The sequence below is a fragment of the Microcaecilia unicolor genome, chromosome 3, assembly GCF_901765095.1.
Source record: "Microcaecilia unicolor chromosome 3, aMicUni1.1, whole genome shotgun sequence".
In the NCBI taxonomy this organism is placed as follows: domain Eukaryota; kingdom Metazoa; phylum Chordata; class Amphibia; order Gymnophiona; family Siphonopidae; genus Microcaecilia; species Microcaecilia unicolor.
The window spans coordinates 287731729-287750841 of NC_044033.1; the positions used below are offsets into that span (position 1 = coordinate 287731729).

The 19113-nt window shown below is 42.2% G+C and overlaps 1 protein-coding gene across 2 annotated transcripts in view; it reads left to right on the forward strand.

The window, feature by feature from the left end:
• ARID4B (AT-rich interaction domain 4B) overlaps positions 1–19113 on the forward strand; it is a 1313885-nt gene that overhangs the window by 607335 nt on the left and 687437 nt on the right. For both annotated transcript variants that reach the window (XM_030198147.1, XM_030198148.1), the window contains exon 10: positions 9916–9992. In XM_030198147.1, the coding sequence (XP_030054007.1) occupies positions 9916–9992 (77 nt within the window). The remainder of the gene's footprint in view (positions 1–9915; positions 9993–19113) is intronic.

A 19113-nucleotide genomic window follows, 5' to 3' on the forward strand; every position in this document is an offset into this window, starting at 1 on the left:
ATCCGTTGCTTGCTCTACCGCCGCTCTCACCTCCGATATTATCTCTGCTGCCCATTGCGAACTTGGCGTCGGGGAAGGCGGCAAGCTTTTTTCTGCCACCTTGGGCTCTGCTATCCGGCTCTTCTCCCGGCTCTCTTTCTTCGCTGATTTGGCAGCCATTCACTCCAGTTCAGCCTCTCCACTTACTATCCGACATCCCATGCCTTTCCCAGACGTTTAGAACTGCTTTTTTGGGAGAAAGCAATGCTTTTAATATCTGCTGATTACCTTGGTACCGCGGAGCAGTGAGTCTCCACTGCCTCACTTCTCCATAGCCCAACCGGAAGTCCAGCCAAAAATGTATATTTTTAATAAGTATCTTTATTAATTTTTGCTATTGTGGAATTTGTTTTATGTTTTTTAATTTTTCAATTTGTTTATATTTTTCCTGATTGTAATTCTTAAGGATTGTCTGATTTCATATGATGTGTGTCAATAGAAATAGAATAAAATAAAACATAGAAAAGAAAATAAGATGATACCTTTTTATTGGATTAACTTAATACATTTTTTGATTAGCTTTCGAAGGTAGCCCTTCCTCGTCCGATCAGAAATAAGCAAATTTTGATAAGTAACAGCATTTATTTATTTATTTGTTATATTTGTATCCCACATTTTCCCACCTGTTTGCAGGCTCAATGTGGCTTACATAGTACCATAAAGGCTTTCGCCAAGTCCGGTCGAGAAACAAATACATGGTGATGATGTGGTCTATTAAGGTTCAGGCACTATGGGGATCGAGGAGAGTTTATATAGTGTCCGTTACAAGCTTTGGTTTTGCTGTGTTGCAGAGTGTAGGCATTTATGTTGGGTCGGTAGGGTATGCCTTTTTGAACAGGTTGGTTTTTAGTGATTTCCTGAAGTTTAGATGGTCATAGGTTGTTTTCACAGCTTTTGGCAGTGAGTTCCATAGTTGTGTGCTTATATAGGAGAAACATCAAAGTATTTCAGTGACAGTCTGAAAGGATGAGGGAGGGGTGGGCTAGGTAAGAAACAGAGAGGGCTGCGAGGATGGGGGACAAGGAGATATGCTAAGACTTACTCCCCACTTTACGCCGCTGATTGATCCCCCCCTTGTCCCTTACCCTGCCTAGTTCATACTGTTAGATTCTCCTCCCCCTATTTGCTTCTTGTATACTTTCCTAAGCTTTCAACTTTGTAATTTTTTACTTAACTTTCTGTAAGCCACATTGCGCCTGCCTGAGTGGGAAAATGTGGGATATAAGCAACCCAAAAATAAATAAATAAAATAATATTTATATGAGCTAATCCCTGGGGTTAACCTTAGTCATATTGCCCAGGCCTGGAGCGTGGAACTTGGCTATGTGGTCATGCCTGAATTTTGCCAGGGCTCTCTTGAGCCCAAGATTTATGATAAGTTAAATCGAGAGCAGGAATATATAAATACAAATTAAATATAAATTTCTCTTTAGAGCATATATAGCCCCCTGGAGAGCACATAGAACGGGATTCTCTACTGATGTCTAAAATGTGAGTAGGACAGGGCCGCTCTGGGGCACATGATTTGGTCATGCCCGATAGTCCAGGAGTTCTAGACAAGGGTTCAGAGATTCTTCTCGGATTGTTTGGATTATTTATTCCTTTGAAATCTTTTTTGTTCCATGACCGAGTTGGTTTATTATGCTTATCTGATGTACAATTTTTAAGCTGTGCTCTTAGTGATGAAAGTGATTTTAGTGTGTTGGAGAACCCAAGGTATCCCGCAGATGCTGTGCTGGAAAGCTCTCTTACTTTATCTAGCTCTTTTAAAGAGGACAATAGTGAGTAATGGGGGGGGGGGGGGGGAGTTAAAAGATGGGATTTTTTCAGTCAATCTGAGAGGATTATTGGTGTACCATTCCACATAAGCAACAAAATTTACTACATTGATTAGGTGGAGACCACTCATTCATTTATCTATTTCTTCACTTTTCTGTCCTTAGTGATACGCCACTGTAACACTAGGGGGCGCTGTGCTTATGACAACACAAAAGCCACCAGACACAATATGCGGTATATCGCTTTTATTGGTGATACATATGTGAACACATACACCAAGATACTTACAGCACCCGCAATTCAGTCAGCATCTGGGAAGACCACCAGGGAAGCACTAGCTCTTCCTCAGAGATTGCAGGGAAATACCCTTCACTGAACAAGGCGATCCTACGTTCAGGCAAGCTTCTAAAGAAGGTCCGTGCTCCCCCCTCTTTTATAGTGTGAAACAAAGGTGCCTTTCCCAGACTTGCACAAGCTGGCATCCCTTAAACAACCAGCCTGTTTCCCATAACAGAGAATAACTCCCCCAGACTTGCACAGGTTGAAGGTGCCTTTCCCAGATGTGCTGGCATCCCTTAAACAACCACCATAACAGAGAATAACTCCCCCAGACCTGCACAGGTTGAAGGTGCCTTTCCCAGAGGTGCTGGCATCCCTTAAACAACCACCATAACAGAGAATAACTCCCCCAGACCTGCACAGGTTGAAGGTGCCTTTCCCAAAGGTGCTGGCATCCCTTAAACAACTAGCCTGTTTCCCATAACAGAGAATATCAACACATAATTACAGCCAAAACATTCCACTCATTCCATCCCCAGCTGACCTTCAATCCCATGTATTACAGCCACATAGTGTTATTCAACTGTTACTTGATGCTTTTGATGCCTCTATATGATGGGGAGGGAGGGTGGAGGGTTGGGAGGATATGGGATTTCTGGAGGGATAAACTTTCCTAAAAAGTATGTTACTGGGTGTGCTGTCCTTTTTGTGAATGCTTTCTATAGATGTCTTAGTAATCAGTTTTTTTTGTGTGTGGGGGGGGGGGGGGGTTGTATCTGTTGCCTCAGATCATGGATAAGAGTACAGTGCAATCTGTAGTCTCTTGTTTACAGACAGTGAAGGTTTTTTTGTGGTCTGCTTTTCTCAGGCCATTCTGCATATTTGGTTTGCTTGTACCCAATATAGAGAAGTTTAAAAAAAAAGAGAGCCAAAACAGTGTAATATGAGCAGATTTGGATACTATAATCAGGCATGCTGCTGCATTCTGGATGATCTGCAGAGCCTGGAACCTAGCGGATGACATTCCTAAATACAATGAATTGCAATAATCAATCTTTGTCTATACCAGGCTCTGCACAACCATCTGAAAATGTGATGTGGGCATCATTCCCTTTAACTTACTCAAGAGGCGAAGTTTAAAAAAAGATGTTGAAATCAACTTGTTTCTGCATCATGAGATTGGAGCCCTACAGGATACCAAGGATTGTGAAAAATTGCAAGACGACCTTGCGAGACTGGGAGACTGGGCATCTAAACAGCAGATGATGTTTAGTGTGAGCAAGTGCAAAGTGATGCCTGTGGGAAAGAGGAACCCAAACTATAGCTACGTGATGTAAGGTTCCACGTTAGGAGTCACCGACCAGGAAATGGATCTAGGAGTCACTGTTGATACTTTGAAACCCTCTGTTCAGTGTTTAGCGGCAGCAAAGAAAGCAAATAGAATGTTATGTGTTATTAGGAAAGGAATGGAAAATAAAAATGAGGACGTCATAATGCCTTTGTTTCACTCCATGGTGCGACTGCACCTTGAATACTGTGTGCAGTTCTGGAAACTGCATCTCAAAAAAGATACTTGTAGAATTAGAAAAAGTACAGAGAAGGGTGGTGAAAATGATAAAGGGGATGGGACAACTTCCCTATGAGGAAAGGCTGAAATGGCTTGGGCTCTTCAGCTTGGAGAAAAGATGACTGAGTGGAGTGGAATGGGTAGACATAAATCGCTTGGACTAGGGGGCATGAAATGACATGAAATACTAGGACTAGGGGGCATGCAATAAAGCTACAAAGTAGTAAATTTAAAACAAATCGGAGAAAATATTTCTTCGCTCAGCTTGTAATTAAACTCTGGAATTTGTTGCCAGAGAATGTGGTAAAAGCGGTTAGTTTAGCAGGGTTTGAAAAAGATTTGGCTAGCTTCGTAAAAGGAAAGTCCATAAGCCATTATTAAAATGGACTTGGGGAAAATCCACTTCTTATTTCTGGGATAAGCAGCATAAAATGTACTGTTTTGGGATCTTGCCAGGTACCTGTGACCTGGATTGGCCACTGTTGGAAACAGGATACTTGGACCTTCGGTCTGTCCCAGTATGGCAACACTTATGTACTTTATGTAAGGTTTCAAAGACAGGATTTAACCACAAAATTTACCCTTGATATTTTAAAACAGTTGGTTTCTGTCTTTTCCAAATTCAATGATTGCTTATGTTTAGTGACACCTTTCAAGCCACTTCCCCCCACGTGTGTACACCATTTCCCTCCTTCCAATGTCATGTTGGGAGCACCTTAGTCTGTGGTTTTCTGTGGACCTGATTAGTCGCACATCAACCAAGCTTGCAGCAAAGTGTGTATTTTTGCTTTTTTAAGTCCGCTGTGCAAGTTTTCACCTTGCCTCTGTTGTTCAGTACTTCAACTACTGGTGCATTACTTTGGTTTTTAGCTGTTTTTAAAGTTTCCTCTTGTTGAAGTTTATTTTTTCTTGCTGGGGTTTTGTTCAAAATTTGTTGTTTGATTTGCTTTGGCTATTTTTCTGAACTAAAGTCCCAGAATAGGCCTCGTGTGGCTTTAAAATGTGCACCCTGGTACATTATGGATACCAAGGAGGTTAGATTGAGAACAGGAGACAGCATGAGCCTATCTGGCCCATTATGTGGGCTGAATCCATTAGGTAAAACAATGGCAAATGCTACTCAAAACAATAGTAAAAGCTTATTAGAAATAACGGACTGCCAGTTCATGGTCTATCTGTAAAAAGTCTAAAGCTGTTCCAGTTGGAGAGGCAGTGCTTTGAAAGGTGGAGGATAAATGATTTATTTATTTGACAATTTTTTTTTATTTGAAAGCTTCCCATATCTATCTATCTATCTATCTATCTATCTATCTATCTATCTATCTATCTATCTATCTATCTATCTATCTATCTATCTATCTATAATGAAATAAAATTGAATATCAATAAACAGCATAAAAATTATTGTAACTTGCAGAAACAGCAGTAATAAGCTGAGTATTTTGTACTAATTTTTCTTCACTGTTATATAGAATACAATAATACATGGCCAGATTTGTTGGGATATCCTGTTTCCTGATGGGTTCATCTTAGCTTTTGTAATTTGCCTTATGAAGTCTGGTGTTATAAAGATAGAATATATTGTAAATACACTGAAGTAAAATTAAACTGTCCTTTCATTGGGGCACATAAAATCACATCTTCACCTCATCTGCTTTGTAGAAGTTTGTTTGATACATAAATGGATTATTCTATTTTGAGCATGTTTCAGGGACAAGTGGTTTTATAAGTCAAAATAATAGTTACTCAAGCCCCAGCCAGATTTAAATACTTTATGCAATATGCAGTTTTATTTGCCCTGAAGTCTATCCTTTCTATTTGGATGGAAGCTGTGGAGGGTGATGATGTTAACTCAAATGCGCCTGGACTGGATGCCACTTTCAAACTGTTTGGGAACCTTTTTGAATCAATCTCACACTGATATCTTACAGTTGTCTATTCAAAGCTGATAAGTCAGAGAAACTGAATGAAATTTCTATAAACTTGGAGAATGTAATGGTGCAATTTGACAAATTGAAGAGTAGCAAATCTCCTGGACTGGATGGTATTCATTTCAGAGTACTGATAGAATTGAAAAATGAACTTGCAAAAGTATTGTTAGTAATATGTAATTTAACTTTAAAATCAAGCATGGAACCGGAAGATTGGAGGGTGGCCAATGTAATGCCGATTTTTAAAAAAAGGTTCCAGATGTGATCCAGGAAATTATAGACCAGTGAGCCTGATGTAGGTGCCAGGCAAAATGGTAGAGACTATTATAAAGAACATAATTACCGAGCATATTCAAAAGCATGGCTTAATGAGACAAAGCCAACATGGATTTAGTGAAGGGAAATCTTGCCTCACCAATCTATTACATTTCTTTGAAGGGGTGAACAAACATGTGGATAAAGGAGAGCTGGTCTATATTGTGTATCTGTCTTTTCAAAAGGCGTTTGACAGTACCTCATGACAGACTCCAGAGGAAATTGGAGAGTCATGGGATAGGATGTAGTGTCCTACTGTGGATTAAAAACTGGTTAAAAGATAGAAAACAGAGAGTAGGGTTAAATGGTCAGTATTCTCAATGGAGGAGTAGATAGTGGGGTTCCCCAGGGGTCTGTGCTGGGACCACTGCTTTTTAACATATTTATAAATGATCTAGAGATGGGAGTAACTAGTGAGGTAATTAAATTTGCTGACGACACACGTTATTCAAAGTTGTTAAATCACAAGAAGATTATGAAAAATTACAAGAGGACCTTGGGAGACTGGGCGTCTAAGTGGCAGATGACGTTTAATGTGAGCAAGTGCAAAGTAAGGCATGTGAGAAAGAAGAACCCGAATTATAGCTATGTCATGCAGGTTCCACGTTAGGAGTCACGGATCAAGAAAGGGATCTAGATGTCGTCGTTGATGATACGAAACCTTCTGCTCAGTGTGCTGCTGTGGCTAAGGAAGCAAATAGAATGTTAGGTATTATTAGGAAAGGAATGGAAAACAAAAATGAGGATGTTATAATGCCTTTGTATCGCTCCATGGTGCGACCACACCTCGAATATTGTGTTCAATTCTGGTCGCCGCATCTCTAAAAAGATATAGTGAAATTAGAAAAGGTGCAGAGAAAGGCAACGAAAATGATAAAGGGGATGGGATGACTTCCCTATGAGGAAAGGCTAAAGCGGCTAGGGCTCTTCAGTTTGTAGAACTGCCCCATTACATCCTCCAGGTTTACAGAGAATTCATTAAGTTTCTCCAACTCGGAGGAAGGGACGTCACGCAGAGTAATGGGAGCTTGAAAAACGAGTCCCGTCAGGGCAAGCTATTAAAAACGCTTTAAACCCTTTCCTGCTGCACTTTAGAGGAGGGGGGGGGGGGGGGGGAGGAGAAGAAGAGTCTGTAAGGATGCCCCCAAAGAAGGGGTTACAGAAATTCAAGTTCTCCATGACTCCCGGAGCGAAAATGGCAGCGTTGTCAGTGGGGTTGGGGCGGGGCTCAGCCAAAATGGTGGCGGTGGGAGCCGCACGGCGCTTGGAGCAGTCTGGCGAGACTGGCTCAGAGGAGTCTTCCTTGTGAAATGAGGAGGCCCTGGGGGTGTTGTTCGCTGAACTGGCCGAGGAGCAGGGGTGAGGACGCCACTTCGGCAAATCGGCGGCTCTTTCAGTGACGAGGGGAGGGCTGAGTGATTCAGAAGGTGATCTGGAGGAGGGCATGGCCGTAGGAACTGTAAGTCGTGGAGGAGCCCAGAGACCAGGGTGACCAGAGGGGCCCGAGGCGCCTAGTGGCTAAGTTGGCGGTGTGGGCCGAAGGAGATGTTTCGGAGAAAGAAGCAGCCGGATGTGTGGTAGCGGTGCCATTAGAGGTCAGTGCCCAGAGGGAGCCACAGGGCACAGGACGCTGTTTGAAAACGATGTTGGGGTCGGAGGAACTGGTGAGGACTGGCCAGCCAGAGGAGAGAGACTCTGGGATGGGGGAGCCGGTGAATAGAGCTGTACAAGCATGGTTCCGGGATCTGAAGGAGGATTTCGCTGGAGTTCGGAAGGATAGCCATATGGCTTTAAGAGACATTCATGCGGAATTTAGAGACTTAGGGTCTCGAGTTGGTGAGGTGGAGGAGGAGGTTGAGATCCTCAAGAAAGATATGGGTTCAATGCGGCAAGCGCTCACAGACGGACATGATGATCTTCAAAGTGTTAAGGAGCTGCTGGAAGACCTGGAAAACAGGTCTCGAAGGAATAAATTGCATTTTAAGGGAATTCCTGAATCTGATCTTTTTGTCAACTGTTTGGCGGTGATCCAGGAGCTGTGTGAGTTCATCCTATTCCCAGAGGGGAGGAGTGAACAGCTGGACCTACAAATTCAGAGAGCCCATTGAGTGGCTGGGCCACAGCGAGACTTTGCCCCGAGGGATATCGTGGTATGTTTTGCTGAGTTCCCTATATTTTTGCCAAGGTGAGACAGCAAGGAGAGATTAAGTGGAAAAACTGTAAGATCAGGATTTTTCAAGATTTGGCCTGGAGTACATTGCAGAAGCGCAGATCCTTCAGGGAAGTTACTGTCTTTATGAGAGCTAGGGGGATATGTTATAGGTGGCTGTTTCCCTTTGCTGTGTGGCTAACAGTGGAAGGCAAATCACGCAAGACCAAGACCCCGGAAGAAGCGTGGTCCGCCCTGAGGGCCTTGGGATGTAAAGGAGTTCCAAACTGGTCTAAGATGGGGGGGGGGGGGGGGGGGGTCAAGGACCCCGGCACGGCTACAAAATGGCATTCGGTGGTGGAGAGAGTCAAGACGACTGCGAAGCCTATGTCTTGTCTTTCTTGGGAGGACAATGTTTTGGTACTGAGACTTTGAATCCTGAAGCAGCCATATTACTGCTGAAACTGGGACCGTATCGACTCCAATAAACATTTTTGTGGCAGAGTTCATTGAACGTTTTTCTGGAAATAAATATTTCTTTCTTCATTAACCTCTGGAGTCCTGTTTGGATTTATTACATAACATCCCTTCCCTAGTTCATGGAGTAGTATTGTTTCGTAGGGAATCCTTCCTTATTCGTCAGATGTTTTGGCTTCAAGGATTTGAGATGAAATTTAATGAGGACAAGCACAAACTGATGTACTTAGGGAAGAGTAGCCCAAATTATAGCTACACAATGCTAAGTTCCACCCTGGAAAAGGATCGAAGTGTCATTGTGGACAATATATTGAAATCCACTGCTCAATGTGTGATAAAAGGGAAAGGGGATGGGATTTGCAATCACATCCAAAGCGATTTATCTGTGGCAACCGAGGGTTAAGTGACTTTTACCCAGAGTCACAAGGAGCTGCAGTGGGAATCGATCCCAGTTCCCCAGGGCCGAAGTCCACTGCACTAACCACTAGGCTACTCCTCCACTCCCATGAGATGCTGCTAGAAGTTGCAGAACCCATTTTCAGTATGGTGATAGCATGAACAGGAATGTGTGGTGATCGCTCCTGTCCTAGGCCACCACTAGACCACCAGGGCTGTATGGTAAGCTTGGGGGGGAGTGAGCGCTCCTCCAGTTCGGTGTTTCGGGGGAGGGGGGAGGAGTGGTAGCAGAGAAGAACCACCATGGGGATGGGAGGAATGCCGGGGGAGGGGTGGTAGACCCAAATATAAACAGAGATACAATTTTTGATGCCTTTATTATCTTTTTTTTTTTTTTTCTTTTCCTTTTCTTTTTGTTAATAATTTTTATTGGCAAGAAATATGCAAAATAGAAACATCAACATGACTTGCATCCACAAAAATACACAGCGTTTTTGATGCCTTTATTTTCTTTATATTTGAGTGTAAATTCTGGAATTTGTTTGCAGAGGGTGTGATTAAAGCTGTTAGTGTAGTTGGGTTTTAAAAAAGGGGTTGGATAAATTCTTGGAGGAAAAGTCAATGAGCCATTTTATTAAGGTAGATTTAGGAAAAACCACTTCTTATCTGTAGGGGTAAGCAGCATAGAAACTTTATGGGATCCTTTCAGGCTCTTGTGACATAAAATGGCCACTGATAGAAACAGGATGCTGACCCCCATATGGCAATTCTTCTTTATGTTCAGATTGGTAGGGTGGATAGAATTGTATTTTTTTAATTACTTAGGATAAATCATACTAATAAGTTACACACTTCAATTTTTGTTTGATAAGTCACACTATTTAATTATTAGCTGTTTGTTTCTATATATATATATCTTAATTATAGTCCTAATCATTAAGTTTAAATGTTCCATTTTTGTTTAATTTTTTTTATTTGTATAGTGTTTCAGTACCACGAAAAGATGTCCGGGTAATTAGTAGTGAACTTGCATCAGATCCTGACACTACATTAAAACAAGGTAAGTCGCGCTGGAAAAGAAAAAAAAAAAAAAAAAGACTGTATTTCAAATTTTTTTAATAGTATATATTTTCTTAGCTGTTGCATATATTCCTTGTATATTCTTATAGTAATAGCAGTTTTGTAATATTCTGAAATGGAGCCTTGTTTAAATGTATTTATTAAGGATGCACTGGACCTGATTTACCAAGGATTTTCCTCAAGCTCAGAAAGGGAGAGAAATCTTTGAGTTAAACTTTTACTACATAAAGCAGGAGAAATACCTTTCTACATATGGCCCTAAAATATTTGTCTGATGAGGACATATTTTTCTTCTTAGTAGAGATAACATTTTAGTTATAAGTTAGATTAGGTTTACAAACTGCAACCGTTGGGGGGGGGGGGGGGGGGGGGGCACAAACTTGGCTGGTGTTCAGGTTATCCCTACTGAATATGCAATATTCTAACTCTCCCATCTTATTTCTTAGGCTTCTGGCATTTCAAACTATGTTTGTTGTTCCTATTTATATCATGTTCAGTAATCGACAGTATTAATTTGCAATCTTTTGTCTGATTTTTATTTAAGGACACCTGATCTGCTACGATCTCTTTTGCAACCTCACTATCGGGATACCCTATCTTCCCTGTTTTGGTGATATCTTTGAAAGATACCTTGTTCCTGACTATGCACTTCTGAAAGACTGTCAACCTTTCTCCGGGTTCTAGTTTAAAAGCTGCTCTATCTCCTTTTTAAATGCCGATGCCAGCAGCGTGGGCCCATCCTGGTTAAAGTGGAACCCATCCATTTGGAATGGGCTCCCCCTTCCCCAGAATGTTGCCCAGTTCCTAACAAATCTAAAACCCTCCTCCCTGCACCATCGTCTCATCCACGCATCGAGACTCCGGAACTCTGCCTGTCTCTTGGGTCCTGCGAGTGGAATGGGTAGCACTTCAGAAAATGCTACCTTAGAGGTTCTGGATCTGAGCTTTCTACCTAAGAGCCTAAATTTGGCTTCCAGAACCTCCCTTCCACGTTTTCATATGTCATTGGTACCCACATGTACGAAGACAGTCAACTCCTGCCCAGCACTGTGTAAGATCCTGTCTAGGTGACGCATAAGGTCCGCCACCTTTGCATCAGGCAGGCAAGTGACCAGGCGATCCTCATGTCCACCAGCCACCCAGCTATCTACATACCTAGTGATCGAATCACCAAGTAAAACAGCTGTCCTAACCTTTGCCACCTGGGCAGAAGTTCTTGGAGACATATCCTCATTGTCAGAAGGTAGTGCATCCCCTGGTGAGCAGGTCCTGGCTACAGGAGTACTTCCTACTTCACCAGGGTGATGCTTTTCTTCTAGGAGACCTCCCTCATTCAAGGCAGCACAGGGGCTGCCAGACTGGGGATGGGACTTCTCTATAACGTCTCTTTAGGTCTATTCTTTGTAGCTCTCTGTCTCTGTCAGCTCCACCAAGTGTCTGAGAGCTAGGAGCTGTTTGCATCGGGTGCACACATATAACTACTCACCAACTGGGAGACAGTCATACATGTGACACTCAATGCAAAACACTGGATAGCACCCCTGGATTGTTGTCTCTGTCTTAGTATTTTTGAGTTTTTCAATAATTTAAAACTTGCTAAGGTATTAAGGATATTTTAAAAAGTCTTTAGATTATAATGTATATTGTGTGATTAATTTAGTGTTTTCTTCTTAGAAAGGAATTAAATGTAAATAAAACTCTGAAAGAGCACTCCTTCCTTGTTGTCCTAATTAGAATAACTGTGCTAGGAGTGGGTTGGAGTTGGGAAGGGTTGGTGGTATTGAAGAATAAACTAGGTCCTGCTGTGCCTTCTATATGTTATTGTTGTATTCTTTGGCTGAAAGTTCAAGCTAACTCATGAATCAGATTGCCCTTAATAACCTTTGCATATATTCTTCTTCCTCCCACCTTAATTGATATCTAAATAAGGTCAGTAGCAGTGTTATCTCTCCAGCAGTTAAAGAACAGAAAATAACTCTCTTTTAAAACAAATTTGAGCCTTGCTACTATTCTTTTTAATGTTATTTGGTTGTTAAGTTTCTACATCTAGAAAACGTTTCATCTTTAAACTGTGGCTCCCCCCCCACCAAAGACTGAACTAGTCCCTGGTGGATCTGTTAATGCTGTGGTATAAAGTTCAAGTTTTAAAACTGGGGGAGAACCCGGCAGGGTTGTCCTTTGTCCCCCTTCCTCTTTGATATTTCTTTAGAGCCTTTGATTTGACTGTTAAACAACTCCCCCGGAGTCAGGGGAATAGTGATGGGATCTGAGGAGATGGTGGCTTTGGCATATGCGGATGACATTATGCTCCTCATTTCTGAACCAGAGAATTTCCTTCAAAAGGCTCTAGAATGTCATAGCTCAATTTATAGTTTTATCGGGATTTTCTCTAAATTTACAAAAATCGTGTGCTCTGGCCATGGATGAGGACATACAGCAATCCTGGAGGGGTGGGTTCCCTTTGAGGTGGGAGGACTCGACTCTGAAATATCTGGGGGTGTGTCTTACTCAGGACCTAGACTCTCTATACATGGCTAATGTGCATCCCCTATTGGAGATGACAAAGTAGAAGTTAGCAGTATGGCAGGCTCTCCCTCTGACACTATGGGGCCGGATCGCACTGTTTAATATGATTTTGGTACCTAAATGGCTCTACGTGTTTAATGCAGTTGCCCTTATTTTTGTTGCAGAAGGATGAGAGAGTGCTAGACCGGCTAATTCAATCCTCCTTGTGGAGTAGGAAATGCCCTAGACTTCCCCTGGCTGTGTTGGCAGCACCACGGGAGAGCGGGGGGATGGGTTTGTTGAGTATTCGGACCCCTACGGTGGCTTGCACGATGAGGCATATAAATGATTGGTTTAGGGCTACTTCTGAGTTCTCTTTAACATCAATAGAAACATCAGTGTTCCCTGAGATCCATTTTAGTTGTTTACTTCATTCGGGAGGCAGTTTGCCTAGACATGCTTTCTGTCTGCATCCGTTGCTGGCCGCCATGAGAGCGGCTTGGCTGTAGCTATGTCATTCTCACCATCTCTCGGCTTAATGTTCCCCCCTGCTCCCGATTTGTAACAATCCAGCCTTTCCACCAGGTCAGGGATCTAGTGTATTTAGATTATGGGCTAAGAGGGGCATTATTTATCTTGCCCAGGTCTTGAATGAAGAGGGGCATATTAAACCATTTGCCGAACTGACTAAGCATTATGAGATTCCCTCTGGGCATTACTTTGCTTATTTTCAGTTACAACATTATATTGCATCCTTGACATGGACGGACCTAACAGAAGATGTTTCCGATATTCTGTCGGAGACGTTCTCTTTGGGCTCGCAACAGTCGGAGTGGCCTAGTGGTTAGGGTGGTGGACTTTGGTCCTGGGGAACTGAGGAACTGAGTTCAATTCCCACTTCAGGCACAGGCAGCTCCTTGTGACTCTGGGCAAGTCACTTAACCCTCCATTGCCCCATGTAAGCCGCATTGAGCCTGCCATGAGTGGGAAAGCGTGGGGTACAAATGTAACAAAAAAAAAAAGACACCATGGTTGGCTTGTAGTTGGTCAAAGGATCTTGTTTGTGAAGTCTCGGTGGAATTATATAAAGCAAGCATTAAGAAGCTATATGCTCAACGTTTATCAATTTCTCTGCAAGAAAAACTTTATCGCTTTCTCCTTTGATTATATGTATCACCGCATAGAGCCTTTAGGGTGAAAATATCGGTGTGTGGATCTTGTTTAAAGTGTGGAGGAACCCTGGCAACACTGTGCCATATGTTTTGGTCCTGCCCTGCTGCGAGTCGATTTTGGAAGGGTCTACTGGGGTCTCAGATGACAAGTATTTTCCTGGTGCATTTGCATAATATGTGCATATCTAGAGACTCCCATTATCATCCAAGCTGCAGCATTCTGAACCTTTGTAAATCATGGCTTGGAGAAGCTGCAGTTCCAAGGTTTAGTAAATTGCAGCAGTCAGCCGTTGAGAACAGACTGTGTTTCACATTTCTAAAATTGCTAACGGATAGCATTGGTCTCAATTTACTTAATAAAGATAGTAAAAAGAAGGCTTCACCACCTGAAGAGCTTGATCTTGCATAGTTAAACGAGAATCTAGAATCACTCCTAGTAACCTAATTTGTGACTTACTAGTATCTTAGTATCTCCCAGTAGTACAGCTTCCAGCTGTGACATTTCCTCATTTTTTGCAACAATCATAAGTTCAATCTATTATGCATCCACATGCTAACTTTATTTATATATAACATTAGCACTTGCATAAATGCTCTTCCAAGAAGGAAGTAAACCAACATAACATATTCCCATTGAATCCTTAGTCATAAACAGAAGGCTTTTCCCTCATCCATGCCTCTACCTATAACGTCAACTAAGATTTAATGCCAAGAAGCACAGGGTCATGCACTTGGGTTACAAGAATCCAGTGGAACAGTACAATATAGGGGGTGAAGTGCTTGGGAGTGATTGTGTCTGATGACCCTAAGGTGACCAAACAGAAAAAGCGACAGTCAAAGCCAGAAGAATACTTGGGTACATAAAGAGAGGGATGACCAGCAGGAAAAATGAGGTAATAGTGCCCTTGTATAAGTCTCTGGTGAGGCCTCATTTAGAGTATGCAAACAATTCTAGAGACCGCACCTACAGAAAGATATAAACAGAATGGAGTCGGTCCAGAGGGTGGCTACAAAATTGTTAAGTGGACTCCGTCATAAAACATATAGGGACAGGCTTATGAACCTCAATATGTATACACTGGAAGAGAGGAGGAAGAGAGGGGATATGATAGAGATGTTTAAATACCTCCATGGCATTAATGTACAGGAGGGGAGCCTTTTTCAAATGAAGCAAAACTCTGGAATGAGAGGGCATAGGATCAAGTTGAGAGCTCTGATGGCTTCTACATATCTTATGATTCTGTGAAGCTGATTGATTTGCACTTGATAAACTGGCTCAGAAAACGTTCCTTTACGCTTTCATAACTTCTTGCTTAGATTGTTGTAATGTTGTGTATTCAGGGTTACCACTATCCTTTTTGCGTTGCCTTCATACAGTGTAAAATATAACCTTTTGAATTCTCACCCGAACCAAACACCACTTTGTCCTTTACCACTGGCTTCCTATAGCCTTCCATACACATTTTATGATTCTTATCCTCACCTTTAAGGCTCTTCAGAATAGTGAATCTTGCTGTCCTTTCTGTACTGTATACTTTACCCAGGCTTCTTTGTTTTCTTTATTTAGATTTAATATACCACCCTTCCTGCAAACATTGTTTGTTAAAATTTGATGGATCGCCTTTTTTAACACGGAAATCAAGGTGATTTATATTATAAAATTTCAAAAAAGCAGTAAAAGGTAAGAAAAGGAATGCCATAAAATTATAGGACAGAGAACAAACACGCAAAAGATCAAACAAACATTAAAAGTTCCATATTTCTTCACTGGGATCTCAGGTGACTTCCAGATTCACTGAAGGAATGCCCTTGAAAAAAGGTAGGTCTTTAAGTTAGTCTTAAAAATTTTCAAGAATGATTCTGCTTTATGGTCAAGTGGAAGGTTATTCCAGAGATAAGGAGCCAAAAAATAAAAATACTTTTACGGGTTACTTCCCAATAGGCTTGGCAGTGTACAAATTAACTTAACAAATTAATAAAAGAAAAGAGTGCCAATTTAAAAACCAATTAAGAAACCACACACTCAAAAAGGCATACCCTAACAATTCAACTTAAATACCTCAACCCTGCAACACAATAAAACCAAAGCTTGTACTGGACATCACTTAATTCTTCCTCCTTTATGATTCCTCAATCTATCTGTCACACATGTGCTTTACTGTACCTCAACCTCACTCTGTATTTGTTCATACCAATATTGGCGATCGCCTCTACGGTACTATGTAAGCCACATTGAGCTTGCAAATAGGTGGGAAAATGTGGGATACAAATGTAACAAGTAAATATTTGTAAATATAGTTACATTATGTCATATCATATCAAACTTGACCAGACACAAGTCTAACTATAATGGCAAACATCTCAACGCACATGAAAGGATCCTGCAACAGCAATGACATATAACAATGTATTCAAATTCTGGTAGCACCTCAGTAATAACAACAAAATCCCTTCACTGCCAGGTACTTTGTGAAGTAATACTAAATCTTGCAAAGAGGCTTTTTAGATCCTATGATGCAAACCTTAACACCAGTTCCAATAACAGTACCTTACAAAGGCAGCAGTATACACAACAGCACTATGCATCAAGCCAGACAAGTCAGACTCAGATTCCTACGTAAACCACATGCTAGCAGAATCTCTTACCTACTCAGTCAGATGCAGAACAAAGTCCAACCCTGATCAATTACAGAATAAAGGACCAATAATTAGAAATTGTTCTGTAACCCACCATCAACCCATATGTTCCCTACCCCCCCCCCCCCCCCCACCCACCCTAAACCCCACCAAGGCACCATGACAGATATACAGCCTTTTAAAAATTTTAATCTGGGCACTATTAACATTTTTTGTTTTGTTTCTGGGTAGGTGTGAGCTCTTCACTGCCTAGGGGAAAAAAGATGTATTTAATTATTAAATATAGCTTTTTTGCCCTAGGCAATTAAGAATCTACTCCCACCCAGAATGCCACGTTAAAATTAAAAAAAAAAAAATAAATAACTGGGTAGCTGGGCTTCAGTGGTGGCAGGTGATGCAGACTCAGAGAGCTCAGCACTCACTCACTGTGCTCCGCTCCATGTGTGCTGTTGTGGGGTCATGGGGGAGTGCTGAGGCCTTTGGGGGAGGCTGATCTTGATCCAGCACTGCAGGGCACCGAATGGAGGAACCGTGTGACACTGACAGCGGCAGCCGGCAGATTTCCCCATGCAGCACCGTCATATGGACTGGGGGGGGGGGGGGGGGGGAGAGCAAGGCAAAGCAGCAGAGTCCACTGGATGGAGAGTGAGGCAGTAAGCGACGGAGTAGCAGTCCCAGCATGGAGCTGCACAGCACTGCAGTGGCTCACAACTTCCGGATCAGGACCCAGCCTGCCCCACATTTAAAAAAACAAAATTAGGCACAATAGGCAAGGAGAAGGACCAGAGAGCTGCCGGCTGCCTGGGTGGACCTGAGACTAGGCCCACCTCGCCCCTGGTGTCAGGTGCTGGTTGATCTGGGGGTTAGTTACCATCTGTATTTGGACGCTCTTCATTTTTTTTCCAGTTCCCTCTAAGAAAGACGATGATGTTGCATTGTTGAGGACTCACTTTCAGAGAGTGCAGCTTTGGATGGATGCAAATGGACTTTCTTTGAACGTAGCGAAGATGCAAATTTTGTGCTTTTCCCGTTTAGGGAAGCCATGTCCTGTTTCTGGATTTGAGTTAGATTCTGTTTTTGTGCCAGTGGTTTCCTTGCTTCGTAGTTTAGGATTGATTTTGGATATGATGCTGTCTTTTAGACCACAGGCAGCTTCTATGGTTAAGGATATTTTCTTTAAACTGGGGATAATACCTTGACTTCGGAAATGTTTTTCCATGGAGAATTTTCTTACTGTGCTGCAGAGTTATGTGTCACCTTCTTTAGAGTATTGTAATGCTTTGTTGTGCAGTTTGCCGCGTACGGCTTTGCATGACTTGCAGGTTGCACAGAACTCTGCTGCACAGGTTCTTTTGAGCTTAGGTCAGGAGGCACATATCTCGCCACAGTTGAGGTTGTTGCATTGGTTGCCTGTAGCGCAGCGCATTGAATTGAAACTTTTGTTATTAGTGTTTCAAGCATGGCAGAGTGTTGCTCCTGAGGCCTTAGTGTGCAATTTTTAGTCTTGTTGTCCTCGGGTATTACAGTCTCAAAACCAGAATTTATTGGTCGTTCCATCTTTTCATCTTAGAGGAAATTCGTAGCTGAGGTTTTTTTTTATTGCTGGTTCTTGTTTGTGGAATTCGTTACCATTAACTATGCGTCAGTCAGCATCTGCTCCCCAGTTCAAGAAATTGCTAATAACCTAGCTATTTTCTAGGGCGTTTGGCTGATGGTTTCAAAGTTTTTAGAGTTTGCAATTTGTAAGATTGTGTATTGTCTGTGTTATTTTTGTGAGGGTTTTATTGTACCTCACCTAGATGTTTGGATAGGCAGGTTATAAATGTATTAAATAAATAAAAATTAGAAAAATCAGAAAAGGGTAAGAAAAGGAACATCATAAAATATAGGTCAGAGAACAAATATACAAAAGATCAAACAAACATTAAAAGTTCCATATTTCTGTACTGGGATCTCATGTGCCTTCCAGATTCACTGAAGGAATGCCCTGGAAAAAAAGGTAGGACTTTAAGACAAACTAAAAGATCATATTACAAAACCATAATTGGACCAAATTACAAGGACACGCATAAACTCTTCCAACTAGTGAACAAACTACTAGACACCACACCGATCACTTCCATGCACCAACAGCAGACAGCCTTGCGAAATGCTTCAATGAGAAAATTTGACATGTCCAGCGCTTTTGATATGGTAGATCACAGTATTCTACTACATCTCCTTGAATACTTCAGAATCGGAGGCAACGTTCTTAATTGGTTCAAGGGATTCCTAACCACAAGATCTTACCAAGTGACATCTAACTCGACTACATCTGCCACATGGACACTTGAATGCGGAGTTCCACAGGGATCCCCCCTCTCGCCGATTCTATTCTTGGCTATACTACTATCCAGCCAACACCTCAACCCATACATATACGCAGACGACGTAACGATCTACATTCCATTCAAACAAGATTTACAGGAAATCTCCAGCGACATTAACCAAAGTCTTTTTATCATGCAGTCATGGGCGGATGCATTCAAGCTGAAACTTAATGCAGAAAAAAACAGTGCTTAATACTTACCTCTCAACACCTATGAGGGCGGGACCAGAGCTTCAGAGACACAAGCGAAGACCGAAGGCGCGCCGAGTGAAGACCACGCGTTTCGCTGCAGCTGACGACGCCTTTTCAATTTCAGAGGAGGAGGGCGAGCACTGGTGCTGAGAGGTGCTGGGAGGTGCTGGGAAGGAAGGAGGGCGGGCGGCCTGGTGGCTTTTCGTTGGTTGGAAGAGGGAGGGAGG